At 37.0% G+C, this 27,169-nt stretch overlaps 1 protein-coding gene across 3 annotated transcripts in view; it reads right to left on the reverse strand.

Moving 5' to 3' along the window:
- RPRD1A (regulation of nuclear pre-mRNA domain containing 1A) overlaps positions 1 to 27,169 on the reverse strand; it is a 39,521-nt gene that overhangs the window by 8,141 nt on the left and 4,211 nt on the right. Inside the window, exons 2-7 of one of the 3 annotated variants that reach the window (XM_027711007.2) lie at positions 21,619 to 21,748; positions 20,800 to 20,906; positions 20,627 to 20,721; positions 19,634 to 19,760; positions 19,360 to 19,535; positions 9,197 to 9,256 (exon numbers count right to left, since the gene is read on the reverse strand). In XM_027711007.2, the coding sequence (XP_027566808.1) occupies positions 9,221 to 9,256; positions 19,360 to 19,535; positions 19,634 to 19,760; positions 20,627 to 20,721; positions 20,800 to 20,906; positions 21,619 to 21,748 (671 nt within the window). In that variant the 3' untranslated portion in view covers positions 9,197 to 9,220. Of the gene's footprint in view, positions 1 to 9,196; positions 9,257 to 16,384; positions 16,480 to 19,359; positions 19,536 to 19,633; positions 19,761 to 20,626; positions 20,722 to 20,799; positions 20,907 to 21,618; positions 21,749 to 27,169 lie in introns of those variants that run through there. The other 2 variants (XM_027710999.1, XM_027710989.1) reach the window with 2 other exon arrangements.

Raw genomic sequence — 27,169 nt, forward strand, 5'->3', positions numbered from 1 at the left:
AATATTTACTGTACCTAACAGCTGAACTATAAAAATTGTGTGCATAAGATGCACATTTCTCATTTCACGCACCCCCGTGCCTGTAGGTCATTACAACAGTATCAGTTCCAACTTCAGATTCCACACATGCAACTCATCTTTCTAAATCTAATGCTGTGAGTGTTGAATCACAAAAACGTGGACTTTGAAGTTCATTATTTAACAGAGACAAATGGACATCTGAAAGTATGAAACTGCTGTAAAGTCAAGACTTCATGTACTTATTTTGAAGATGAAAAGTGAATCTGAGAAAGAAAGTACCACTGCAGGTCACCAGGTACGGATTTATCTATTGCTAGCCATGTTACAACTGTCTCAAATCCTTTTCTTTTGTCAAAGACACATCTACATAAAGAAGCATAAAGCCTAGTTTTATTGTAGCAAGGCTAAGCACTAGTAGCAGTCTAATCCAAGCAGCAGAGAACTTAAAACAGGCTAAAGCATATAGCTTTTGCAACTGCAGTATAGAGCCACTCAATGTTAACCTGTGAGCAAGAAAGAAAATGAGAACGGTTTGATTCAAAGTTGTTTTATTGACCTGAGACTGGGTATTAGCTATATTTAGGGTGAAATAAATAAACGCAGTGCAGATAGAGGACCCAAAATTTCAGCTACAGGCGAGCCCAGACCGTTGACCTTGTTCATTTAAAAGATCAGTGCAGGTCTATCCACATAAAACTGGTCATGGACCTTTTGAACAAGCTCTTACAACTTTTTTTTTTTTAATTATTCATGTTTGTCTTTTGTTTTCAAAGTTCATAAATTACTTTTATTCAACCTGAAGAAAGAGCTGTGAAGGACAGCCACCTTACAATCCCAGAAAAGCCTTACCTGAAGAGCATGTGGCTATTTTTCACAGATTTTTAAAGAATGGTTCTCAAAATAAGCCAAGCAATGCCATGGGCCATCTCATATGTGTACACTATAATGAATTTTATCAGGTAGACAGTTTCCTATTACAGTTGTCAACTCATTCTAACAGTTTCATTAAGTAGGTTGAAATATGCATTTTAGAGACACGGATTCTAAAGAAGAGCATTAAGTTACAGCTCAAAAATACGTATTCACAAGCCTGATTTGTTTAATGGTACTTGAAAGTGCTCAGTGTCAACTGATAATTGAAACTAGAGTTTACGCGACTAATAAGAATAATTGTCTGTGTAAAACAAATTGTTGATATGCTGCATGGTGATTTTTGTGGTTTTCTCATATTTTGTGTGAAATAGATACTTCAGATGTAGTATTCAGTGACGGGGATAGAAGTGTTAAGAAAGGTAAAGCTGGAAAGGAGAACAACACAGCAGCAACACATATTCTGATTTACCTGCCCTTCATATGCCCTGTGGGAATATCTCCAATGAAAACTCTACTATGCAAGAAGCAAGCAAACAACTGCACCTGTTCTATAACCAACAAGGATCAGAATCTAAATTTTCCAACAATGCACGTAAATACAAGTTCCATCATTGAAAGAAAGTGCTTATTCTCGAGCTTTAGTATTAAAATATTATGATGAGAAAAATCTGCCTTAGCAAAGTGATACCAATGAAGTCACAAAGCAATTACAAGAAAAATTCACAATGTAAAAGTCTCTTAGCAATCAATCAATTTCAGACAGCAAATTTGGCAGATGCACATTTGTTACATTATTTGCCAGATTCCAAATTGCTCAAATTGCGGGTTTTATTTTATAACAAAAACGGTGTAAAAAAAGAGGTTGTTAGGGTAGAAATTATGAGCAACCAGAGAAGAAAAAGTCCAGAGAGAAAGAAGAACACAGAACAAGTAAACAACATTAAAAGGAACAAGAAAAGACATTTACAATTCTTTTCCTAAACTCTTCTTTCCCATTATAAACTATTTTGTTCCCAAAAGCCTACAGCTTGCAATAACCTCACTAATGCACACCTTTCTGTGATCTACTGATAACATCTATCAGAGGTTAGCAATCATTTCAATCTAAAATGTCTTAGTTTTTTAAAGCCTCTTTCATCCATTCAAGCCACCTATATTTCATTAAAATGATCTTTAAAATCATTATGCTGGTTTATATAGAAGCTCTGAAGAGTATCTGTGGGGTTTTCTGTTTTGTAGGTCTGTATTTCTATCCAGTTGTGGATGAAGGGACTTGGGAAGATCAGGTCATGAGGCAAACATAATAAGTGTTACTATGTTTGCCTCATGATATTTACAAACATCAGCATGAGTAAATCAGTAGACTTGTTATGGGGGGACGGAAGCAAATAATGTAAAAAAATCTTTTGTTCTTTCAATTTTCATCCAATGTGTTATTTTGGGATGGAGGGGAACACAGGGAAGAACCATTTGTTTCAAAGCAGAGCATTTCAGATATTCCTGATAAAGATTCTAATGAATAAGATTTCTGACTATTCAGTGGGCATCTAAACACAGTTACTCTTCTTCATCAGTTTCTCTACTGTATTTTCTAAACTAGTTATTTGTGTTTCCAGTGTTGAAAAAAATAGAATTATACAAAGTAATAAATCACTTAAATTTCCTTTTCTGCTATGTGCTCCTTGCATGTCAGAATGCAAGTCACTTAGATATATTTTCACCAAGTACATTACCCTGGGTTTCTTGTATGACAGACACTCCAATCTTCTCCCTTATTCACACTAAATCTGCTCTCACAAACTTGATACTGCTTTAAATTTGTACCAAAGGTTCTAAAGAAAACCTCAGGCTCTAATGCCATTTGTACAGGCTGAAATAAGAATCTAGAAACTTTTCCTTTGTTTTGCCTTACAGTGTCTCAGGAAAGCAAGGAAGTACATGGGATTTAGCAGATTCAATGTCCAAATTGCAAAATAATAACATCTGTCTCATTTCACCAGTGAGCTGCTTCAAATTCCTTGAGAAAACAAGACCTGAAGCAGCAATGGAAACTGCACTCTGGCTGCAGCAAAGGGCTTACCATGGTGGCAAACTGAACTGAACACAAATCCATTATTCACAGCCAGTAGGGCGATTTAAAAACTTTTTTATTAATTGTCTATCCCTAGTTGCTCAGTAAACCGTTAAGGCTGGTCTGTCCATAAGCTCATGCTTCCAGATCTCTTGTAAATGTGATGTTTGAAAGAAAAATAAAAATAAAGTACACCCAGCACCTGACACCTGGGACTTCATCAAGGGAAACAAAGCCAGCAGGTCTGAACCTGCAGCTGAAGTTTGGGCAAGAGTTGGATTGACTGGCTGGCATACCAAAACCCACCTGCCAGGACATGCGGTAGGCTAGAGTAAGTGTACAAAGAACTATATACATTTCCCTTGTGTATATGTTTCCACCCTACTATGAGGTAGAGAGCTTGAGTACTAAGAGCACTTTGCTGTCACTCTGCAGTGCAATCATCATGGAAAAGGGCAATGTTTCCCCCTTGTAGGGATCGGGGGGAAACATGACAATGAACAGCACTAAATCCAAGGTACACTTATAGTAAATTATGTATGATTTAGCCGTGACTTATAATACAATATAAAGACTTGCGCCCAAATTTAAGATACCATCTTAAAGAGTGACTGCACAAGTCACCATGCATTCAAAATTAAAAAAAAAAAAAAAAACAAACCAAAATTAAAGAGCTTGCCTTGTAAAGTAAAAGGTGATTTCTATAGTGACACTCTGCAAAAGCAAGCTAGCCAGGCACCACAAGCTGAATGGCTAAGCAGCCCAAACGTGTCCCTCAGTGACTCCCAGCCAGCTCTAGCAGGTCTTCAGTAGTGCAATAACATAGCAAGAGGAGCCTCTGATGAAAGGGCAAGTACCTGTTGATGGTGCAGAGAGGACACACCTGTCCCCCTTTTCACAGCTAAAAAGAACAAACTACAAAACCATGCTTTTGTCACTGTTCAGGGAAAGTGACTTGCTCACAGCTACGTTATCAAGAAGAGTTAAGAGAACAGCGGCAAATAAAACCAGCAAAAAAACCCTCTCCACAGCCATTCATGTGGAGGAGGAAAGCTGCAACTGTTTATGGCATATTTCATTATGTAGCCAGATCAACTGAAGTTCAGAGGATAAAGTTTATTGTGCAACATGGCAAAAGCTGTGTGACATCACATAAAAGCATGCTACGTGCCCCAGTGTTGGAAGAAATAGCATTGTTAATCACACATGTGCCATGAAGCAGCGAACATGATTTAACAAATAAGTCTGTATGCAACAGCATAAGAGAAAGATTTTCTGCAATTAAAATTTTTGAGGGACGTACAGAACACGTCTCCTGCAGAAATTATTTCAAGGAAACTCTGGACCCACAGCATTGTCAGAATTGCTCAGTATCCCACCCTCCCACAGCAGCACTGACAGCCTGCCTGCTGACCCTCTCACGTGTCTATGCATGTACCTTTTTCACTAGTAGCTTTGTTTTTACTGGAGCTCTAATGAAATTCAGTATTTTCCAGCACTCTCCTCCTATAGAAGCTTGTGTACTAGCTCATGTGCAGAAAATAAATTTGCTCTAAATCTTAAATCACCTAATACAATTAGGATTTCTTAAATTAGAAAATATATATTTAAATGCAAATCTTTTATCAATTACATTGAAAGATGCAATTCTGGCATTTATGCTCAGTATTTTATAACTGAAGATCATTAAAACCTACTGTATACATCTCAGTCTTTATCACTTTTGGTATTTTTAAAAGTAGCTTCTGTAAACTCTCTCGCTCTTTTAGTTATTACCTAACTGAATGTTAAGTTATTCAGACACCAGAAGACAATGAATACTTCAAACCTGAAGTTCAAGTGATCAATATGATCCTACAGCCCACACAGTTTTACCCTCAGAAGCCTAAACACTATTGCTTGCTGTTTAACAGAAGCACAAGTTAAAACCTATAGCTGCTATTGAGTGTGAACAATTTTTCTGATCATGTTGCATGAAAAAAACATTAATTTTCCACTGACTACTAGTGGCTGTTATCCAAGGATTTGGGGCTAGGATATTTGCCAAGTTGTAAATGAACACTTAGAGCGCAGAGGACACAAAAGGAATAAGTGAAATGCTCCTAGTCAGCACAGTGACAGGAACCTTCTCTATCATGAACTGTTAATTTGAAAAAAATTATGCTAATAGTAATTTTGTGTTTTACATATGCATCAACACAATAATTTTCAACTACCTGGCTTGAAAGCAGTTGCATGATCCAGAATTAGTAAAGCCCAATAATATTAGTAAGCCCAATAATAAAGCAGCATCCTTCTAGGACTCAAGGATTAGCACAAAGCATAATAGCTCTACTGGAGCATGAGCTGGGGAAAAAAGGAAGATCTTGGTGTTCCAGAAAACTGGCCTAGATTCTTCACTCTGCACAAAGCAGAAGACACTAATCAGCCAGGAGATAAAAAGAAATTTCAAGGTGATTCTTTCTAGAAATGTTGAGAATATGGGTACAAAACAGCTGCTGAAGAAAAGCCCAGTACATTTTCAATGACATCAGGATGACTTTCACTTACAGGCACTGCAGCAAGGGAATGCACTGACAATCCATATAAACTATAGGTGAGAAGTTAGCTAGGAAACCAAAAGAGTAGTGGTTTAAATACTGCTTTCTGGAAGATAGCTTTGTCATGTTAAATTTCTTGCTGCTGTGTTCTAAGACAGCACTACTGTACAAGAAATCCAGAAAACTGGGAATTGTTAGTTTTTTGAGAGGAACGTATTGTCTGAAAAAGTTCATGCAGGATCCTCAAAATGAAACCAGTGTGTAGTGACCACACTTTCTGCTTTGAGTTTGCACCTGCATCACTGCTTTATTCCACAATCTTTCAGCCTGACAATAAAAATGCTTTGAGATAACCCTGCTGAGCAAGAATGCCTGATTTCTTCCACAGATAAGAATATTATGAATAAGGACATTAGCTATCTTCAGATAAGCTAAGCACAGTAATCATGTTATGGCATATTAATAGGTATACATGCAGACAGAATTTAATTCTCTGTACAGAGGTTGCATCTAATATCATCCTCCACCAAACAATGAGTTTCTGTACAGGAAATGGCACTCAATTCAACTACATGACCTGTGACAGCAAGCACAAAAAATGCCTGGCTTTCAAGATGGCATACTAAATTGTTTTGCTTAAACAGTCAGTGTATGCAATACTAATTAGAGTGGTACAGCTTCTAGATTTTAATCATCTAAAACTAAAGATTTTTTAATGTACTACTGGTTTAAAACACAACAGCAGCAACAAAAATCGCCACCACCTAGCTTTCCTAGGGCAGAAGACAGAAAGTGAGGAAAGAGGAAACCATGATCTACTGGTACCCATGCAGTATCTCTCACTTACATTAGTCATTATGGAATCATCGTACATGAGTAAGACTGAAAAGCTGTGGCTGGAAGCTACCCATGGAGTTTCAGTTCAAAAAAGCCCCTGTTTTTCTCTGGATGCCAAATACTCCAAAATAAAGTTGATGATGGCACAGCTCGCCAAGTTTACCTATTAAATACGCTGACCTTATAAACGAGCCAGCACCTTTTGTACATGGTTCACTATGGATGGTTCTGATGGATGTTAATTATCTCCCTCAAAAAACAGGTACCTTAAGATAGGAAATTTTATGATGTTTCTAGAACAGATCTAGAAATTAACTTGGCTTCACCTTGACACTCTAAAATCTTGGGCAATGAAGAGCACCAGATTCAACTTTCACTGTTGCGTCTGGATATGTAGGATAGCAAAGACAAAGTGGAGGGAGGCAAAGAAGGAGGTTCTATACACATGCAACATTCTCAGTGCTCTCTTCGTGACCACGGTTTGAGGAGAATGCAGAATAAGTGATAGGGCAGAAAAGAAGAAATAAAGTGATGGGTCACTACAAAAAGCAAATAGGGATGTGATGCAGAAAATGTGATTTCTTATCTAATGCTCTTGTAGAATCATTCCTCCTACTCCATGGTAGCCATTAGCAACCTGGAAATAAATTACATCAAAACTTTTTGTGTCTGAAACACTGCCAAATGTATCACTTGGGGGAGTTATACCATCTGCTGTCTCCTGCTTTCTACTGCACCCAAGATCAAAGGGCTCGCATTTACTGAGAACACAACAGTTCTGAGGCTTGTCTTTAAAGAAGTTATAGGGAGCTCAGTGCTCCACATAAAATCTGAGAACTGTTCACAGGCATAAATAACTGTGGTACAAACAAACAATGATGTCCCTCTACCCCCTTTGCTGGCCAATGAACTAAGTATTTGGGCTGGAGTAAAATGAATCTTTGATACTGACTGAAGAGAAACAAAGGAAAAAATACATAATTAAGAACAGAAAGGGGTCATGAAAACCAAGTATTTGAGGAAATAGAGCAAAATAAGCATTTACTTGATGTCTACGACCACAGTCAGATGTAAATCTTGATTCTCCAGCCCTCTCCACATTATGTTATTGTCAACAATCTACTTTCAGAATTCACTTCAAAGGAAAAGTCTTTTGAAGGGTTGAACTCAAAAGTTCAGTGCTTATCTCCAACTTTCAATTTTGTGTTTTTCAAAACTTTACCCTCTGTCTTCCAATGTAATAATTAACAAAGCAGCTACTACACGTTTTCTACCCCAAACTCTGATGCAGTAGAGCTTTAAAACTGCTGCATGTGCTGACTGTAAAACAAATTCTCCCCATCTGGTTTATGAGGCCTCAAAGATGGAGCGGCATAAAAATGTCTGGTTTGGATGAATGGGGATGAGGGAAAATATCTCACCAAAACACAAAAGGAAATGTCTAACTTACAGGAAGATCTAAGGCTTAATTTTACAGTGATTTCTATCTATTTGTTAACACCAGCCTATACTGAAATCAGAGACTCACAGAACAGTTTCAAATACTACAGGATTTGTGCTAAATCACAAAATACTGATTTAACATCCCAGCCCCCCGGGTACACAGCTACTGTAACTTCAACAATTATTTTAGGAAGTATGTGGCATTTTTCCTAAGCTTCCTCTCTCACCCCCAGTTAAAAATTATGTGTATGCTGTGGAAAACAAAGCCAACTATGGAGAAAGTCTCCCTTTCACACTGAGAAATGAGCCTGATTCAGTGAGATAAGGTTTGGGGCCAGATAATCCTCTTAACAATACTTTATTTCATCAGAGTCCTTCTTTCCTCCACTAACTAAGTTGTAACATACTTGTCTGCCTAAAAAGTCACAGTACATTCCTCTCCTACCTATGCCCCTCAAAAATACTGTTCTCATTGACTTAAAAAAAAGTGATATTTTCAGTTTGGTAGTGTCGAAGTGTGGAAAAACAAGTAACTAAAATTTTTTTTTGACACTTGGACAACAAAGTGTTTCAAATGTTTCCACTTAAATATGTATTATTTCATTTCAAATACTGAAGCTCTTCTTCAATTTCAAAAAGTTGTAACAGCAGATTTTTCTTCTTTTTCTTGATGGAAGGGTGTACTTTATTTGATAACTATGTGTAGGGTTTTTTTTTTAATCAATTGGAATTCGTAATATATTTCTAAATTACCAACCCAGTGAGAATTTAGAAACTGCTGTGAGGTCAATTTCACAGACAAAGAAAATTAAACAAAGGTGTTTCTGTGAAAAGCAAAGAATTTAATACTGAATCAGGCAAGAAAGTAAAACAGTTAGTGATATTGGAGAGAACACCTAAAAACACTGGCACTTGAGACTACTGTCAGAGAAATACTGTTTCAATTCTATTATCACATGCAAATATTTTACACCCACAGTAGTACATTTATTCAAGATGAGGTACCACAGTGGTACAAGAGTGTTCCATAAGTAATGATGCTATTTGACTCCTCTAAACCAAGAGCCAAATGTCCTAACTGCATCCCAGTTAGCCCAATTCTCCATCCCAGAGTAACTCCCACCCAGTCTGCCCCCTCCAACTCTCCCCTTTCCATCTCAATATCCCTTGACCTCTTCTACATCGCCCAACTATTGTCACGGCAAAGAGCAGTGGAGGTTACGGCTCAGGATAGCAGACTCAGGGGAGAAGAGCTGCTGAAGCATTCCTTTATGCCCCTCTGCTATTTACGCATTCACAGAAGTAATTTCATCAAACTTTCAAGAACAACAGTTTCTCTGTCAAATGAAAGAACTGATACAACTGGCAGCATAACTGCAACAGTCAAGTATCACAGGAAATCGGACAGTACCTGTAAGCCTTATATAAGAGCAATTCACTCCCCTCTTCTGCCAATCGCTGCCAGCACTACCTAAGAAATATCAGAAAAATGTTTTACACTCTCTAATCTGATAAAAAGTCAACTTAATGCACTTTTTATCTCAGAGATACATCTTCACACTATATAAATAAAAGTAAAAATTCCAAGACAACATAGAGCTCATTTATAGGATTTATACATCATCCTGTGCTGTTTCCCAGCATTCTGTTTCTCCTTATTTCCTTCAATTTTAGTCCATAGCATTCCAGACTTTGGCAGTGGAAAAACTTCACCAACTCCAAACTAGAACAACAGAATATTCTTTTACTTTTGGCAGAACTGAAAAACACTACAACTGCTTCAGCCTGAATGCAGAAGTAAATGTACTCTGGCTGTTTCTTTGGTTTAGAATAAAACTCTAAGGCAAGTGTAAGGACCACTTTACACACTTATCAGGTGGTGCTGAGCACTCTTGTGACAAAAAGCTTCCATTTCTTCCCAGTTAAGAAATTAATTCTCAGCAAGCACAACAGATGTGGAGTACATTGTTTCCGCACTCCTGCTAAAACAGCTCTCCCAATTGCTCTTACTGTTCCATTACACCCCCTCAGAATAACTAATCCATACAGCTTCAAAATGAGAGCTGGTGTTTCCACATTTTCCTCAACCATGTTTTAATAGTTCCAAGCTGTTCTCCCTGCTTTGCAGACACATATACCATACCCTTCTCAGTCAGGGAAATCTAGGTATGAAGAAAATAATCCAGCTTCTAAAAAAACACATTTTGAAATAAGATGCTAGGAAGAAAAAAAACCAAAACACCAAACAGCAGGCATGTGTCTAAACATATACATGAACATAAATCTCAGCTTCCAATCAGTGAAAGAATAAACACTTCTGCCAGGTACCTGCAGCACTGTGTGAAAGTTCTGGAGCGACCCTACTCCTCTTTCCCCCTCACCATTTTGATTCAGAGTACACACATTGTGTGTTTCAGTATGGAAGCAAGTCTACCAGATTGGCTTCTTTAGGAAAAAGGGCTATCATTTCTTCTTGGAGATGAATTTTCAGAATAAGGCCAGTATTAACTGAACTACAGGTGCTACTAGATGAAAGGAAACATTACTCAAAATCCTGTTTTTAACCAGCAAGCTATAACAGAAAGATAAAGAGTTTTTACAAACTGGATTTATCAGCACAGCCCAGCTAAGAATTATGTTCCCTAACAGTTTTCATCTCTTCTCAGTTGGGGCTCTTGACCTACCGCTCCATGAAGTGGACTACTGTTCTTTAAGCTTTTCAGGAATGACGAGTAGCTGATTGAAAAAAAAAAAAAACAAAACGGGCTGGATTTTATTTCTTGAAGTAAACTCCCCAGGTTTACTATGCTGACTAAGACATTGGTTTAACTGTGATGCTTTTGATCTGTAAAATTCAGTTTCACTGAGTCCTACTGAAGAGTATTTCTGCCCTCTACATTCATAGCCTTAGCTGAAGAGATGGAATTTGTCTGCAATAGTCACAATAAACCCTGTGACTAGTTCAGGAGGACCATTACATAAGATCATAATGAATTTAAATTATGAAAACAGAATTGCTTGGGTGCTTGATTAAAGAAACTCAACTATGAACTCCTTCATTTTGATTCACATGAACTCAAATCATTTTGACAACAAAATTACTAACACTAAAAATTATTCTTATGTCATGTAAGATTCATATGAATTCTTGAGTGTTCTTATTTTCTTATATTTTATTCAAAGTTGATGGACTCAATAATAGGCAAATTTCAATTCAAGCTCTGGATTTAAAAAAAACCAAAACAAAACAAAACAAAAATAAAAACAAGAAACCCCACCAAATAAACAAAGAGAACCACATGGAAAGTGCACTATCCTTACATACTACAAAATGCTAACATATTCCAAAACAGGAATATTTCACCCATAATACATTTTTTTCTAAATGCAGAGAGGTTTTTGTCGTATCACCTATACTTACTAATTAGTTTGCATCAGTTTTTTTACTTTCCCCTATGCTGACACTGAAACACAACTGATAACAATATGTAATTTATTATTTCATTAACAAGATCTGAAAATACTTGCCACCTCAAATGATTACTTAAGCTGATGAATTATTTTCCTAGGTAGATATGAGGACAGAGGTAAATACAAGCACTCTGCTCAAGATCTACAGTAAGCACACTGGATGCACATTTTCTTTAAATGCCATCCCACAAACAGCTAGTTGCTGTCCACCTGAACACTGTTTCTTTCTATCCACAAAAGCATGAGTGTTTTTATGTTCTACATCAGATTTCACATAAATCACTTGTTCTGTATAACACTACAGTGGTTTTAACTGAAAACATCAGAAGTCTGTCAGTGAGACAGAATGAAATTTGCTTTGTGTTGTTTCATTATGGCTGAGAGAAGAAGTAAGCTGATGTTCTAGTCATTTCTCTTCTTTCTGCTGCCGGAAATTCCTGGAAGCAATTTTCATCAGCTCTTCCAACCTACCAGGCAAATCATTATCAGAAACGCAGCAAAAAAATCTAAGTACTTGTACAGGGCGTAGTAAAGTGCAACTTGAGCATGGTGCTTCAACTTCATATAGAAGCTCGTTAAACAAAAAAAAAACATATTAAAGTTTCTAGATCTTAAAGATGGCAGAAAAAATTTCCAATTGTAACTTTTGGGTATCAGCCTAACAGCACAGGCCTTAATTAGGACACTATTTAAAGAGAACATTAAGTTCTCTTTTGAGTCAGACACACTTATCTTCAAATACACATAGGCTTTTTTTCCCATTAAATGAAACTATCAGGAGACATTAGCTAAAGCAACAGATTTTCATTCAGTTTGTTTACACAAGTCTTCTCCAATTTTGGGGCAGAGCTTTCCAATACATTCCCTTCCCACTTCCTTTCCATCCATAACATTCTTTTTCGAAAGGAGACTACAGATGTTTCCTTTGTAACTCCTGAGAGAGAAAGCCCAGTGTTTAGTCTGTGTAGTTACTACCTTTCACCCCAGTGTGGTCTTATATTCCTATCTAGAGTTCACAGCTGCTTTAACAAATAATTCCAAAAGCAAGTTTCTAGCTGTGGGAGGGATACAGGCAGGGTTTACAGTTCTGCTAACTTCGTATTCACAACACAGATGAAAAAAAACTATTACAATTTAATAAGTCTAGCAACACAAACATCAGAATTTTAAAAAGTTGTAAACAGTAACAGTCTTACTGCAGGAAATTAAGGCTTGCAGAAAAGGTGTAGTCTTAACTTGAAAGACCTCACTGCTACTACCAACACAAACAGGCACTATGGTTTCAGTATTTCTTATATCCATTTCTTACATCCAGGTTTTCTTTTTCTTCCAGCAAACACCTGATCAAAGCAAAGGAAACATCTGCTGCAGGAAGCACCACACAGTCACTTGCCAATCTATAGCTGTCCTTCAAAAAATTTAGGAAGTTCTAGACATAACACTGATTATTTCCTTTTCAATTTCCCAACATCTCAGATGTTTGCACAAGGTTTTACATACCTGCAAAACTTGTTCTTCTGAGGGTGACACAAACAGATCCATTCATTTTGGTTAACAGTATGAAGTTTTTGGCTGGCAATAGCCAGGAGCATTCTGTCTAAAAGCCTTGCAAACAACAGCAAGTCCTACTTAGGTAAGACCAATCTTCTCTCTGTATTTTTATAATGAGGAATTCAAAAGGTACCTCAAGGGTATTAAAGTACCTGGTGCCTTGTGGTATCTTGTACTTTTTTTTCCCCTTTCAACTAAAAAGTAATGGGTAAGCTGCAGAGTGAAAATTAAAAACCCCCATCCTTCACAAATAATAAGGGTGAAATTGCTAAAAAAAAAAAAAAAAGTTGTAACATTTTTATTACCCTTTTTTTAAAGCCAGAGCATGTTCAAGGTGACAAGCAATGTTTAAAATGTGATGAACTGAAGAAAATATTATCCTTACTTTACAAGGATTAGCAAAGTACAACCTACAACCTGCCTTAGTAAAGCCAGGATTTATATTCAAATATCTGCCAAGTCAATTTAAAATGTGGAAGTCTTCAAGTGTTTCTGCTGTTCTGAATTGATCTGTGATATCTAATACTCTTTCACGTACTGAAAACTGAGTAAATATGCACCATGGTATCTGAGCCTGCAACTGTTAAGTCACTATATGAAAAAGGTGTATTTATTACTCAAGTACATACAGGTTATAAGCTTGCTATGAGAAATGGGTCAAATAAGCATTATGCTCATAAAATGCGTACAACACAGGGCAATAAAATGCACTGACCACTTGACTTTGCTTTGCTGTGTTTGACCTCCAGGCTGCTGTTCTCCATTCTAGTCCTGCAAATTACTGCTACAAAACTCTACAACTGTATCTCCTGCCACTAAAAAAAGTGCTCATGGAAACAAAGCAACCACATTTAAAAGATACACTATCTACCTGTAGAAATGCTTTGCAAGCCTACTTCTATTGCAGAAAAGAGACCCAACCCGGGTCTTATTTTAAATATTCCATTTCGTACAGGGTAGGATGGGGAGAGCTAGGATGAAGAGAATTCATTGATTAGAGATCCTTAGCCTATATTTCCTTCCTGATTGTTAAGAGCTACATACATTTCTCTGAAAAACAATACAAGTTACTTGAAACTGGGCCACAAGAGAAAGAAAGTACTTATGGTGAAGGTCTCCTCCCTTTATTATAAAAAGGTCTACAGTCACGTTCCCCTCAGCACAAGAATATCTGAATTGACTCAAACACCTCTTTCTGTAGAAGTCATAATCCACAAACTGGAAGCACTGCCAACTCAGCTTCAATTTTTGAAGCTGCAATCCTGAACAGAAATTAATGATTCATGTCAAGAGATAACACAACATGTTGTTTGGTACCACTATTTCCGTTGCCAAGCATGTATCAGAAGATCTTAAATATTCAAAAGTCCTCATGAGTATAGATGAACCTCACTGCCCAATTCTTGCTACACCCGAGCTACCAGTTCTGTAATGGTTGCATTGTTGGCAGCTCAGCTTTAACTCCAGATTAACTTGAGTTACTGTGCTGCTGCCACATTTATGGAGTTGGAGATCACCTACAATACTGCAAACTCTATCCCCTAACAAAGGGCAGTGTAGGACTCATGCTACAAATCAATTTTTGACTTCAACCAAAGCTCAGCAGAACACTTTACCTGCTCAGCTGCAAGGTTATGAAGAAATGAATTATTTGCAGTGAACTTGAAAAGTAGGAAGCATGATGGAATATATTACCCTAAGTAATCTGTCACTGAACGAAAAGAGCTGACTTACAAAGGTTCTAGTGAAGTACAAGTGGTAAAAAGAAAAAAAAATAGCAAGGAAAGCACTACACCCTGTGATTACATTAAAGCCATGCTGGAGGGCAACAGCAGACAATAGTACCAATCCAGTCTTGTACTGTGAAACAAAACCTAAGGACAAGAGGCCTGTTATACCACTACCATCCCTGAACTGTTTACTTAACATTTTTGCCTACACTTGGAACCATTAATTGTGAACCGAGCAGGAAAAAAAAAAAAAGGCCTTTGAGTCCAGAGCTACAGACAAGGGTGAATAACTTTTTGCTGTTTACCTTTAAAAATCCATGACAAAACCTTCAGGAAGACAAGTCAAACTATACTGAGCCATAAAGCTCAATCATATAATAGAAGTGTACTGAACATATAGTATTCTCTCAACATGCCAAGAAACCACACTTATAACCAATGTGTGAGTGTAAGAATATGAATATTGTCTATATAGCTGTAGAAAATCAGGAATGCAAGACAGTGACATCATCAATAAAAGTGTCTTATTTAAATGCAAGCTGCTAAAACACAGTAGTGTTTTACTTCCCAGAGTAGTATTTCCTTCATAAAAATTTGGATCTAGTGACAACATATTCCCCAATTTTAAGTGGTAAGTTGAGAGAAACAGTATGTGAGAAACTGGGTCATCCAGTATACACTAAGTGTAGCAATGCTTCATTTTTCCGTAATGTCAAAATGAATGTGAGAGGCTGTCTTGTTTTTCTAGAAAAAGGTTGCGTGATCCCCTACTCACACTTGCTAATAAGTCATGTAAGATTTCAGACTATCAGATCCTTTATTTGAAATGTAGTAAGAGACTATTTACTCTGTAATCAACCTGTGGAAGAGGCAAAAGCAAAGCAACATGAGAGAACAGTAAATCAAATACTTCTCTCGTTCATTTCATTTTTAAGGCCATGTTAACCTCAGAATGTGTACAGGACAGTCTTATCAAAAGGACATGAACACACCTGGGTATCAATTTATGTATACCCAATTCTCTGTTCCTGTATAACATAAAAAGCTCTTTTTATCAGCCTTCAGTGAGACCAAGAGACCAACCAACAATTCTGTTCAAAAAGTAGGGGATGGGCAGGGAGTTAGGATGGGTATACAAAAAGGAAGCAAAGTGGGAACAGTCAATCCAAACAGCAGAAAACTTGAAATGGTATTAGCACTCAAAGTTTTCATAAAGAAATGGTTCCATAAAATTATTTCTGCAAAAATTTCCATTTTCTCTAATCTACAGAATCATATCTAGCTAGAAATCCTAGACAGAGCTACAGTACTCTGAACCTTAAATATTTATACTAATCTAAAACTTACAGAAGTGAAGAGAAAATACTCTTTAGGATGATGTGAAATTTGAGGGGGGTTCCAAAACGGCATAAGTGCAATTATAAAACACACATTCTCTGCTACCTAATAAAGTTTTTTATTGTGCTTGTGAAGGACAAGCCCTACATTCGTCACTTCTCATTTCTGATCATGTAAACCCAATAGCTAAAGTGTAAGTGAAAGTCTGAAAAAGTCTTGTTTTCACAGTTCTCTCCTTTTGGTAATGGCAGCTTCAATGCAAGTGACCCCCAAACTTCTCCATTGCAAATTTCAAATGATTTTATCAAAAGGACCTGGGAGTTTTAAGAACAATCACGTGAAAGATTTAGTCTTCAAGAAAAAGGAATGACACTGGATAAATATTTATCCATCTCAGGCATAAACTCAGTAATGTTTGTGAGAATATAGATGAAAATAACAGAGGTTTGGTATGACTAGTTACAGAAATCCTCCTCTTCAAGTTTTCAAAAACAACAGACAATACAAGATTTTGATTCTTAAATTTATTTTTAGCAGGATGTGTGTACTAATGGATGGTGACATCACTAGAAGATAGGTCCATGTCCACCACCTGCAACAGAAGCTAGAAAGACGTTAAAGAAAACAATTTAAGAGTTAAAAATGACACTACTTACCCCAAACATACTTAGGAAAGTCACCTACTAAGCAGTACTGTTAGCTTTTGATGCAGACATGGTATTATTTATTTGTTACCAAAATCTCCTTTCAAGATTTAATGCATACATTACCTTGATTTTTATGTGAATTATGCGCTTCTGTTTCAGAAATAACAATTAGAGAAACTCTCATTCTTAAAAAAACTACTCATAGAAAGATTGGTTATTCAAAATTACTTACCTGTAAATTGTCTTTAGAAGATAAAAGATCTGCAAATTTAGGTCTAATGGTCCCATCTAAAGTTGAAAGCTAATGAGAATTCTCTGGAAATTCAAATTCTATTGCTGTTAAACCAGGTCAACAGCAAGTAACATTTCTAGATTCAACCAAGAATACATCCACTTGTTTCTTGCCATACCTGGGTGTTTAACAAATCAGTAAGCTAGGGTCTCAGCATTATACTCACAGATTGGTGATACTAATTCAGGAAGAAATGAAGACTTGATATGTTACGACCCAGAGACCATGTTATAATAAGAAAAATGTCAATAGCCAGAAGTCTAACAAAAGAAACAATCTTGTCTAGAACAAATTAATTTCATCAGAAATCACACTTGAGCAGCGAAACCTAGGAACACAGTTCAGGGAAATACATTCTCAAAGAATTAGGTGACAGGCCCCTTTCCCAGTGCTATTTCAAATGTGAAGCCAAGAAGCAAGGCTCAATTTAAGGTATGGAATTTCCCAAGACAGTAAAGACAGAGTCCTTGCTTCATCTCCATTTCTTAGGAACTAAAAACAAAACACAGGAGCTAAGTCAGGAGGCTCTGCAGACAGCATCATGAAAACATCCTGATCTTAACATTTCAAAACATCAGAATGTTTATCAGCCTCCACTTCTCAAACCAAAAAGCACTAATGGTAGTGAGCATGAGGTCACTTCATTTATCTTAACACTAGCTTAGAAACTTCATTGTAAGGTTGTTGTTCTCAACGATCTCTTGGCTCATCAGCCTTTATTAGTAACCTGGGTTGACACCATCTCGGCTCACAGTTCTTTATTAGTAATTCACATGTATACCACACTGATCAGCCTAAAAACATTCTTACGGTATCCTTCAACATCCCAGGACTTCATCTGTTTAAAACAGACTGCTACAGCTACTGAAGAGCGTCTCCCACTTTTTAAAGAAAGACCTCGAACTAGTCCAAAAAAGGAACTGTGCTGTATTAGAATGCAATTCTTTAGCAGTTTAAATAATTCAGCCAAGAAACTTGGTTTTAAGGACTATGACAGCCCAGTAATACGAAACTCCTGTCTCTTAAAATTATGAATTCTCTGATCTAGTAATACTGGGAAATTAAACTGGTTTATATTTGATGAAAACAACGAACAAGGGCAGAATCTGCTCACAGCTGCACTACCATTTGTGATTTCTTTTTAATTGAGCTCTCTTGTTTTCACAGAACTATAAATCTGTCTGAAACACCAAGTCACTGCCTTTTGAGCAACTCACTATCCCAGTGGTCTACTATACCTAAATAGGGAATAATTGCTGGTACTGAGCTACAAAAACAAGTCAGTGTCTCTAGACAACCAGTCCTTCACTGAAATTGGGTATTTGTCCTTCAAACCCACTACACACAGTCAGAGGGGAGGTAGGGCATGTGATGAAAAGCTTAAGGCTTCCTGTTCTTTAATCTTCCAGGTTCCATTATCCAGTTGGGTCAGTTGCTATTGCAAAAAGAACTACTGTGATACCACCTATCTTACATGAAGTTGGTTGATATTCTTCCCACAGGATAAACACACACAGTAAAGTTGACAGGAAGAACCTTCATCAATTGCTTTTCTGTGAGGCATAGAGGAAAGTAAGTAAGTCAGGAAATAAGAGTGGGAATGATACAACTGATCTGAATGATGACTTCAAATACATTGTGAACAGCATTTTCCTGAACAAAGGCAATACAAAATCTGAACTCAAGTTATAAAAAGGTAAAAAAAACCCCATTAAGCAAAGAAAATGTTCCTGACAGGCCTGTATGATGAAACCTCAAGAGTAATTAATTTGGGCACCATATATGCATATGCTACAGTTACAGGGCACTGCAATTGTTTAGATATCTCCTCTTGAAAAATGATACAGCTTCAGTCCTATTACTGTAGTACTCAAGTTAGCCCTGGTAAGCAATTGACATAAAATTATGGACATATTCTAAATATGTGGGATGTTCAACAGGAGGCTTTACAGTATTCCATGGTAGGAAAGGAAAACAGATGACTGGGAATAGCAAAGAATAGAATAACTTAGGGGATCATGCTCATAATGAGCTGCTGACTCTGCATCCTTCTTTTATTATGATCTGTCTGGTCCTAATGGTGCTAGTGCTGCTAACCATCTGTATTAGAGGCTGTAGAGGCTAAAACTACATTTTACTACGTTCAATGGATGCTTGAGTCTGGTTAAAAAGTTGTGCTGAAACCAATGATTAAATTCTTATCCTTTAGCAAATACATAACTAAGACTTACAATGAATGAAAGAAGCATGAAAAAAAATTGTGAGAAATTACATTTGTAACACTCAGGGTAAGAGTTTTTATCTGCACTACTAAAACTAAGTCTGTACAGACTTAACAAAGACTGAATAGCTAAAAAACCAAAGAGCTGGTTTAACAGGTTTAGAACACTGGAATCAAACAAGATGTTAATAATGTGCTGGAAGCAAAGATGTAAGAGTGGCAATTAAATATTTATCTTTGGAGATAACAGTTTTTTAGGTCAACTAAAAACATTTGCAAGAACAAGCTTTAGTGAAGAATGGACTAAAACAAAACATTACGCACTTCCAGCTTATGTTCTTTCTCTGCAAGGAATTCTTTTTGACATCGGAGAAAGTCTGATAACATTCGAGTCAGCTGTTTTCTATCATCTATTTCAGCAGCCAACCTGCCATTGTAATCCGCCAGCAACATACATGCATCATCTACCATTTTGGAAAGCTGCTCTCCAGATTCCTTATCTAAAAAGCAAGCAGAGAAAAACAAGTAAAGCGTGATTTCATCACACATCGTTAGGTTCTCAGAACAGCATTTTGGTTACTGGGTCCCCAACCCTCACCTGTTATTCTGTCTAACAGGGACACATCTTGGACCTCTATAGGCAGCGAGGCTATTCTCTGATGAACTGCTGCATCCCCAGAGGCAGCATTTTCTAGTTCTTGTAATGCTCTTATGAGATCTGTGGTCTGAAAAAAGCATGCAAGATGGAAAACTACTTTAAGTAAACAGATCCTAGAACAAAACAGTATCTTACAATAAGCTTTGGAATTGATTTGATGGCAATTTCAACAGCGTTTGCAGCATCAGCTTTTAGATGGAAAACAAAACCAAACCTTTCATTCTCAGGACAATATTGCAGCGTTCCCAGTTTTAAAGGTCACCTTCCTCCAACAGATTTTTTTCATTTAAATTCTTGGTATATAAGGATTACTTATACATCTTTTATTTTTGACAGTGAATATTTTACAATACCTTTCATTTTACTATAGATTTTTAACATTATCTTTTGTGTCATTTTGCTTCACTATTGCATCAGACTAGATCAGTGTGCTTGTTTTGAAAGTAGAGCTCATGTGATTATTTGAGGACAGTCATTCCTGACCATAACAAAAAGCCTTTTGAGATAGGGCAATACCATAATAAAAAACCCGCACAAATTAGGAAAGCTATAACAGTGCAAGGTAGACAATTTTTCCCAACCATCATGATTGCAACTCTGAGAAATATTTTACTGATAAATCCATAACAATCTTACTCTAACACATGGGTTACTCATTACTGCCGCGGAAACTGAATGAGAACCCAAAACACTGTAGAAACTACTGCTGAAATCCTGATGTGAGCAAAGCTGGACATACAGTTAATACATTCAGGTTTAGTGTCAAATGACTAAAGTTACAACATACATGTAACCTGAAATACTGTGAAAAGTTTTTGCACAGAAACAGTACCTCATTAAAAAGAAAAACAGAGATCATTCAAAAACAGGAGTAACTGAAAAATTCTGCATGAAATCATATGTAAATACAGAATTTTATAAACATGTTTTTACCTGAGGAGGGTCAGTGGGAGAACTTCGAGGTGAACAGTTATTTTCATCAACTTTTATCTGTTCATACGTGCGCTTCCTCCCCTTTCTGTCTCCATCTAAATGAAAACAGAGCAGTCAGGGAAAGAGTATTTCAAAGAAGAGACTGAACCTTGATACGCACACAAAATACTTACACAAAGCTTGCCTAAGTTGTTCTAATACATCATTTTCATAAACAGACCTTTCTTCCCAGATAGACAGCACTCGGCCAAGGTGTTTCTTACAACTCTCATCAGACTCACTGTTACAGGGGAAAAAAGCAAGTATCAGCACTAGGTAGAAGTACAGTGCTGCTATATGATTATTTTTCACAGAAGAACCTTCATATACCTTAGCAATATCCAAGCATCAGAAGTCAAATAATCTCAGAAAATAACAAAATCACATTTTAAAGAAAGAAAAGCAAATGCCAGTTCATGGTGTCTTAGCAAGCACATAAATAAAACAGGACCAATGCCCAACTCTGTTTTCTTGCTCAACCCATAAATCTGTAGGTCTGTAACCCTATTATGCAAATACTGCAAATAGGTTTGTGTTGCTTCAACAGCTGTGTATCATTGTGAAAATAATCCTGTATCAAGACTCTAGCTTCCTCATGCGATGAGATTAATGGCTGCTGGGGAAAAACAAATCATGAAACACCAGCAATGAAAAATATCAAACTGTTGCAGCACACATACACAGACTGAAAGCAAGTCTTAGTTTCAGGAATAGCTGACAGCTTTCCAAAGCAGAACGGACTGAATGCTGACGAATTTACTATGAAACTTCATCCAACAGAATTAAGACTCTCCAAGATCAAAAGAACACTGAATAAATTAAATTAACAAGACCTCAAGTAGAGAAATAGCACACAAAGACTAGCTGGGCCAGAAGAGACCAACTGAGGATTTCTCTAAATCCCCCTCAAACACAGTATGAAGAAGGACACTGCACATACAAGTTTACCGTACCTTGAAACATGCTTAAAAGCCTCCACTATTACTGGAGCAAAGTCTTTTGTAAATTCTGGTCCTTTTCTTTTGCTGTTCTGTATGACATCATTGGCCAAGTACAGGAATGTCAGCTTCCTATTTGGTTTTGCTAATAAAAAGAATAATAAAGAATAATTAGAAATTTTATTTCCTTTAACTAATACCTACTTATCCACATTTATACCAAATACAAACACCCATCTCCGGACCTCCCCCACTCTGAAATAAAAGACTTTTTTTTCTGTTTTCATTACTGCTTACAATCATTTCACATTTACAGCATTTTCATGTGAAAAGACTACAGTCACCTATTGGGTTTTCTCTCTCTTCTGCTCTCTTTGTACAAATTCCTCTTCCTTCATAGTACGAAAACTTCCCTTTAGCATCATCTTTGAAAACAAACAGGGAAAACCCCAGATATTCCAAAGTGTCCTTCAGACCCCAACTATTCTCAGGTGTTTTCCTGAGTCTTATGAGATTTGTCTGTTAGGTAGCCCTCAAGGATTTCTTCAGCTTTCCTTTGAGCCTGCATAAATTTCTTACACTCATGAAGTCCTCTCACAAGTCACTTCACAGATCCACAGTCATTCATTCCTGTGAAGAACCTCCTCCTTTTCAGTCTGAATTTCATCAGTCTTACATACCCACTTCTCATTTTCGCATTTGAGCAAACTGGTCAACCCCTAGTCAGTCTCCTTATTATCACTGTGATACTTTCCTCCCCCATCTCCTAATTGTTTAAATACTCACATGCTGGTAGCTGTAACATCAAGAAAACATTCAGAAACCACTTTCAGGCTCCTTGGAGTATCCCTTCTCCAAGTATCTTAAGTATTCTACCTCCTCTCCATTAATGTGCAATAGATTACAAGCTTGCAATTTACAAGTTGCTTTTGAAAATGTATTCCATGTTTTTTAAGTGTTCCTACCTGGGTGTTTTCATTTACAATCATACTTCATCTAATCTTCAGTAGTCTACAAGTCTATAACTTATTGTAACACTTCTATTCTTGGTTAACACCAGAATATCATTACCACTACATAGTCTCAGTATGTACACTTTGATTTTAAAAAGAGGTTTCTTTTGAAAGACAAGGGTTTTCTGCCCTCTCAACTGTAAGAAAGCCATTCTAGGATTTCCTATAATTCATGCTTAGTCCACAATATGATTTGATTTTGTTAATTTCTATTCCAACCTCTCAAAAATGCAGAACCATCACCCTCACATACAAAGAGAAAATTCATTGTTGATATGCTTTCACTCCAGGGAAATGTTTTTGAGAATAAATTTTGCACTACGGAAAGACTCTTCTGAGGGATTTCTCCTTGAAGTACTGAATTTTTCCCATCCTCTTAGACAGACATATCTAACAAGTTGAGAGTTCTGGACTAAGTGGGGGCGGGGGAAAAACCCTCTGTTAAACATAAAAACACATCTATCTCTTACAATCAAGGCAAACTAAAGAGTGGCAAAAAAAAAGAATTAGCTTGGAAGTGCTGGACACAAGGTGGATCTATTAAAAGTCTACTCCAAACACTGAAGTCACTATAGGAAATAAATTTGTGACAAAATCTGGCTAATCTAAAATTTAGATTTTCTAAACTTATGCTACTCAATTTCTATATTAAAACCTGACTGATGATACAACAACACATCTCCTACCTAGGTTTCAGGTAAAGCAAAGTTCTGACACATAGAAAGTTTTGAATTATTCAAAGAGAGAATCTTAGAAAACACATATTGTCTCACAGGCATACCAAAAAGTAACGAGCACTTACCAAAGATGAGCCTGCACTCCTCCCCATTTCTTAAATAAGTCCAGAATTATGACTCAAAATCTAATGAAGCAGGCCACTCCCCATACTATATCCTCTGGAACTGCATGCAAGATAGGTCCTTGTCCATCCATTTTACAGAAAAAAAGTCATGTTTTAATGCTCAGTGATGTAACCAATTTGTGACAAATCTTATCTTTCCAACATAAGCCAAATCAATTGGGCTGGCAAAGACAGGAGGTGCATGCACAGTGCCACGAAGTCAGGTAGTGTTGATTCTCACAAAACCTAGACTTGATCTATTCACTGCAGTAAAGACATCCATGTACCAGGTTTGGAAAAGCCTTTGAAAACCCAGAAACTCACTTTCAGGCTTATTTCACCTAGTACTACCTTTTCAGCTTGCTATTACAATTCAACATAAACAAAGCTGCATACAATGAACAAAAATCCTAAACCCACTATTAAGCTAACTGTGGCTTTGGTTAAAAGTTCAATCAATACTGTACCCTTATGTTCACAAAGACAATTGTGAAATAAAATTGAATCCCTCTTGCTGTAAGAATGTGGTGCACAAAATTCCAATGCTGAAAATTATGCCTAGTCTTGAGAATGGTTTCCTTTCATTTCACAAATCTTCAAGACTTACATACTGATCTACTAGCAACCTGCCTTACCCAGGAGACTAAAGTACAACGTAACCTCTGGCAACTGAAGCTGACAAATTTGAGATGAAAAGCATTCTACTATGACTGTAAATTAACTATTGAAGTCTGAAATACAAAACTGAATTCAGGACCATATAGATCTGTTCTGGAAAAAAATTATGTTAAAAGCATCTCTCTTCACTCGTAGTAACACGAACTTTGCAGTCCAGGGCTTTGATAAATCTCAGAACAACAAAATGGATCAAATGGATTATTTTAAGTGTCCTCAACACATGGCAAAGCTATTAGTAAAAGCATTCCTACTGTGAGAAGAAAATGAAGGGAAAAAAACATAAGAACTTAGGTTGAAGAAGGATCTGTAAGGCACATCCTGCCAGAGTGTACAGCGTTATAAGCGGTCAGCCCACAGTACCTCTGGTACACTAACAGTACAGTGAGTTAACATAAAACTTCTAAGAAATCATCCACAATGGACTGAGTCATCTTTTCAGAAGATTTGTGCAGCGTTCACATAACTCCTCTGCTTGTTTCAGTTAGATTTACCGTTTAGCCACCAAAGTAGCTCCCTGAAGCACTGTATTCTGAAATATTTTAACATTTCAACAGTGCTGGTTGGTGTAAGACCATATTAAGCATATTATTCTGATTATAAAGCATCCACAATGACACTAAGTGGGATCTGCATCTTGCAAATGAAACTATGTCTGTCCGAAAAATGTACCTGACATGTTTAAATGCCAATGAATATCCTTCAGATATTAATGATATTTCACCTACAATTGGCATACTGAGGTATCTAAGTGGAAACTACATTATTAAGTCTTAGTTTTTGGCAAGCCATGCTTCTTAGGAAAGCATACCTAGTATGCCTGGTTCTTTGCCAGTTCAGTATAGATGCCCTGACATTATATGCTTTAGTCCATAACACTTAGAGAGCTCTTAACACTGATAAGACACCATTTTAGTGCAAGAAACTAGTATTTTACCTTGAAAGACAATAAGATGGCCATTTTCACTGAGGTTAGCTCTGGTAATCAAAGGCACCATAATCACCTATATTTGTCTTCTCCAGGTTTACCTCCTGATTTGAAATTGAGCTCTCATGAAGATTGCTAGTAACATGCCCATTAGTTTCATGCTGTTCTACACCTCTTCCCTAGAGCCAAGAGATATTTACCATCTTAGATATAACTACAGAAAAACACCCAAGCATAAGAGATTTCACTCACATCCCACTTCAACTGTATAGATTGACTGAGCCATCTGAAAATGTTACATCAGGCTTTAAGGTTCTACAGCCCAGCTTTGCTACATCAACCGACCTTGAAAGAAAATACCATCTAACAAGAGGTTTTGAGACAATAAGCTTCAGTATATTAAAATCCCACAACAGTTATCAGGAGTAAACATTTTATTTAGCACACTAAAGTTATGTAATATGGATTCAAATAAAGACTTGGCTCAATAGCTTTAGAATTACTTTAGTCTACATACATGCAGGAGAGTGTCATCACTTCTAGAATCTCTAGGACACTTCCTGTCTCACAGCACGTTTCACACCTTTGCAAGAGAAGTTCACAACATCTCTGTAAACACTCAACAAGCTTTCAAGCTTTTTATTACACAACCAAACATCTTCAGGTCAAGCAGCACTGAAGCTTGAGGGCAAGATCACTGATTCTTCACACTGAGGAGAGCTAACCTGAGTTTTTACGCAAGCTGATGAAGTGCAGCATTTTTTGTAACATGACTGTAAAAGCCACTTGAGAGGCTGCCACCAGAAAGGACAATTTAAAGATAACATAATCCATAAAAGGCACACTGTACAATGAGCACTTAAAATTCATTAACCTTCTTTTAAGAAAAACTTAAACTAAGTGTTCAACATTGCACAGTCACCTGATTCTCCTGGTGAATTTTACCAAGGTTTGATAACTGCTGTGTTTTCAAAGAGGGGAATGGGATTGCCCACTTGGAGTACTTGGAGTAGTCCAAGTACTACGACTTTGAGTTTGGAGGCCAATAACAAAGAGAACACAGTATACAGACACTTCTGGGAAAAAGGCCATCAGCATCAAATTACCAGGGGATGCAGAAAGCTGGTCACAGACCAAGGAAACTGTTCCAACATAATTACTCTGCAGAACCTTCCCCACTGCACTTGGTGTATCTTGAATTACCTGAACACATGAAACAAACCAATTTCTTTCATTGGCTCCCCTGGCTAGTACAATGCCAAGATGGATATGAATTAACGGCAACGACAGTTTCAGGACAAGAAAAAGACGCTACACTTAAGTATTCAGAATGGTAAAAGACAGGCAGGTACAGGTAAAATATGAGGTCTCGAGATACAGCACTAATACATATTTGGACTACACTATCCAAATATAACTATTTTGAATCGTTATACTCTTATATTGCTACTCTGTTGCTCCTAACTGTAGGCCGTTTTTTAAATCATGTGTGTAGCAAATAGGTTTCTCTAACCTGACTCAATTACTCCAATTAACCTAAAGTTTTGCCTGTTATTTGATGATCTCCAAACCTTTTGACATAGATGAGAAAATTCACGTGGATAAGCAGGAAGGCACCCACAAGCACCTCTGTCTTAAGTATTCTTACTGGTCTCCTCAAGAACACCTACTAACCAACAAAGTCAGGAAGCCACCGTTTTCTTTCTTTTAATTAAAACAGAATCTATTTATTCTCTCTCATGGGCCAATGACACTATAGCACCATTAAGTAAAATAACCTTACAATCATCAGTACAGAAAGATCCCTTCTGGCAGAAAAAGCTACACAACATAGTATAGAAAATAATTGCAAATCAGGAACTTATTTCCTATGATCTACTTCCCATCTGCAAGGCAATATACTGCAATCAGTTTTGGCTGTAGTTGTGCTTCAAAGCAGTTGACTTGAGTATCAGAGTAATTTAAATGCAATACAACTTTCAAATCTGCTTTCAGTGTTGCTAGGCCTTCTCAATTTGCCTACTAAAATCCTCTATCTTCCAAATTTCAGCAGCTGCCACAACAGCCACCAGCTTCAGGAAAACATATTGCATCAATGCCAACAGCTAT

The sequence above is a fragment of the Pipra filicauda genome, unplaced genomic scaffold (genome assembly GCF_003945595.2).
Source record: "Pipra filicauda isolate LSUMZ 115617 unplaced genomic scaffold, ASM394559v2 scaffold230_size2164044_pilon, whole genome shotgun sequence".
Classification (NCBI taxonomy): domain Eukaryota; kingdom Metazoa; phylum Chordata; class Aves; order Passeriformes; family Pipridae; genus Pipra; species Pipra filicauda.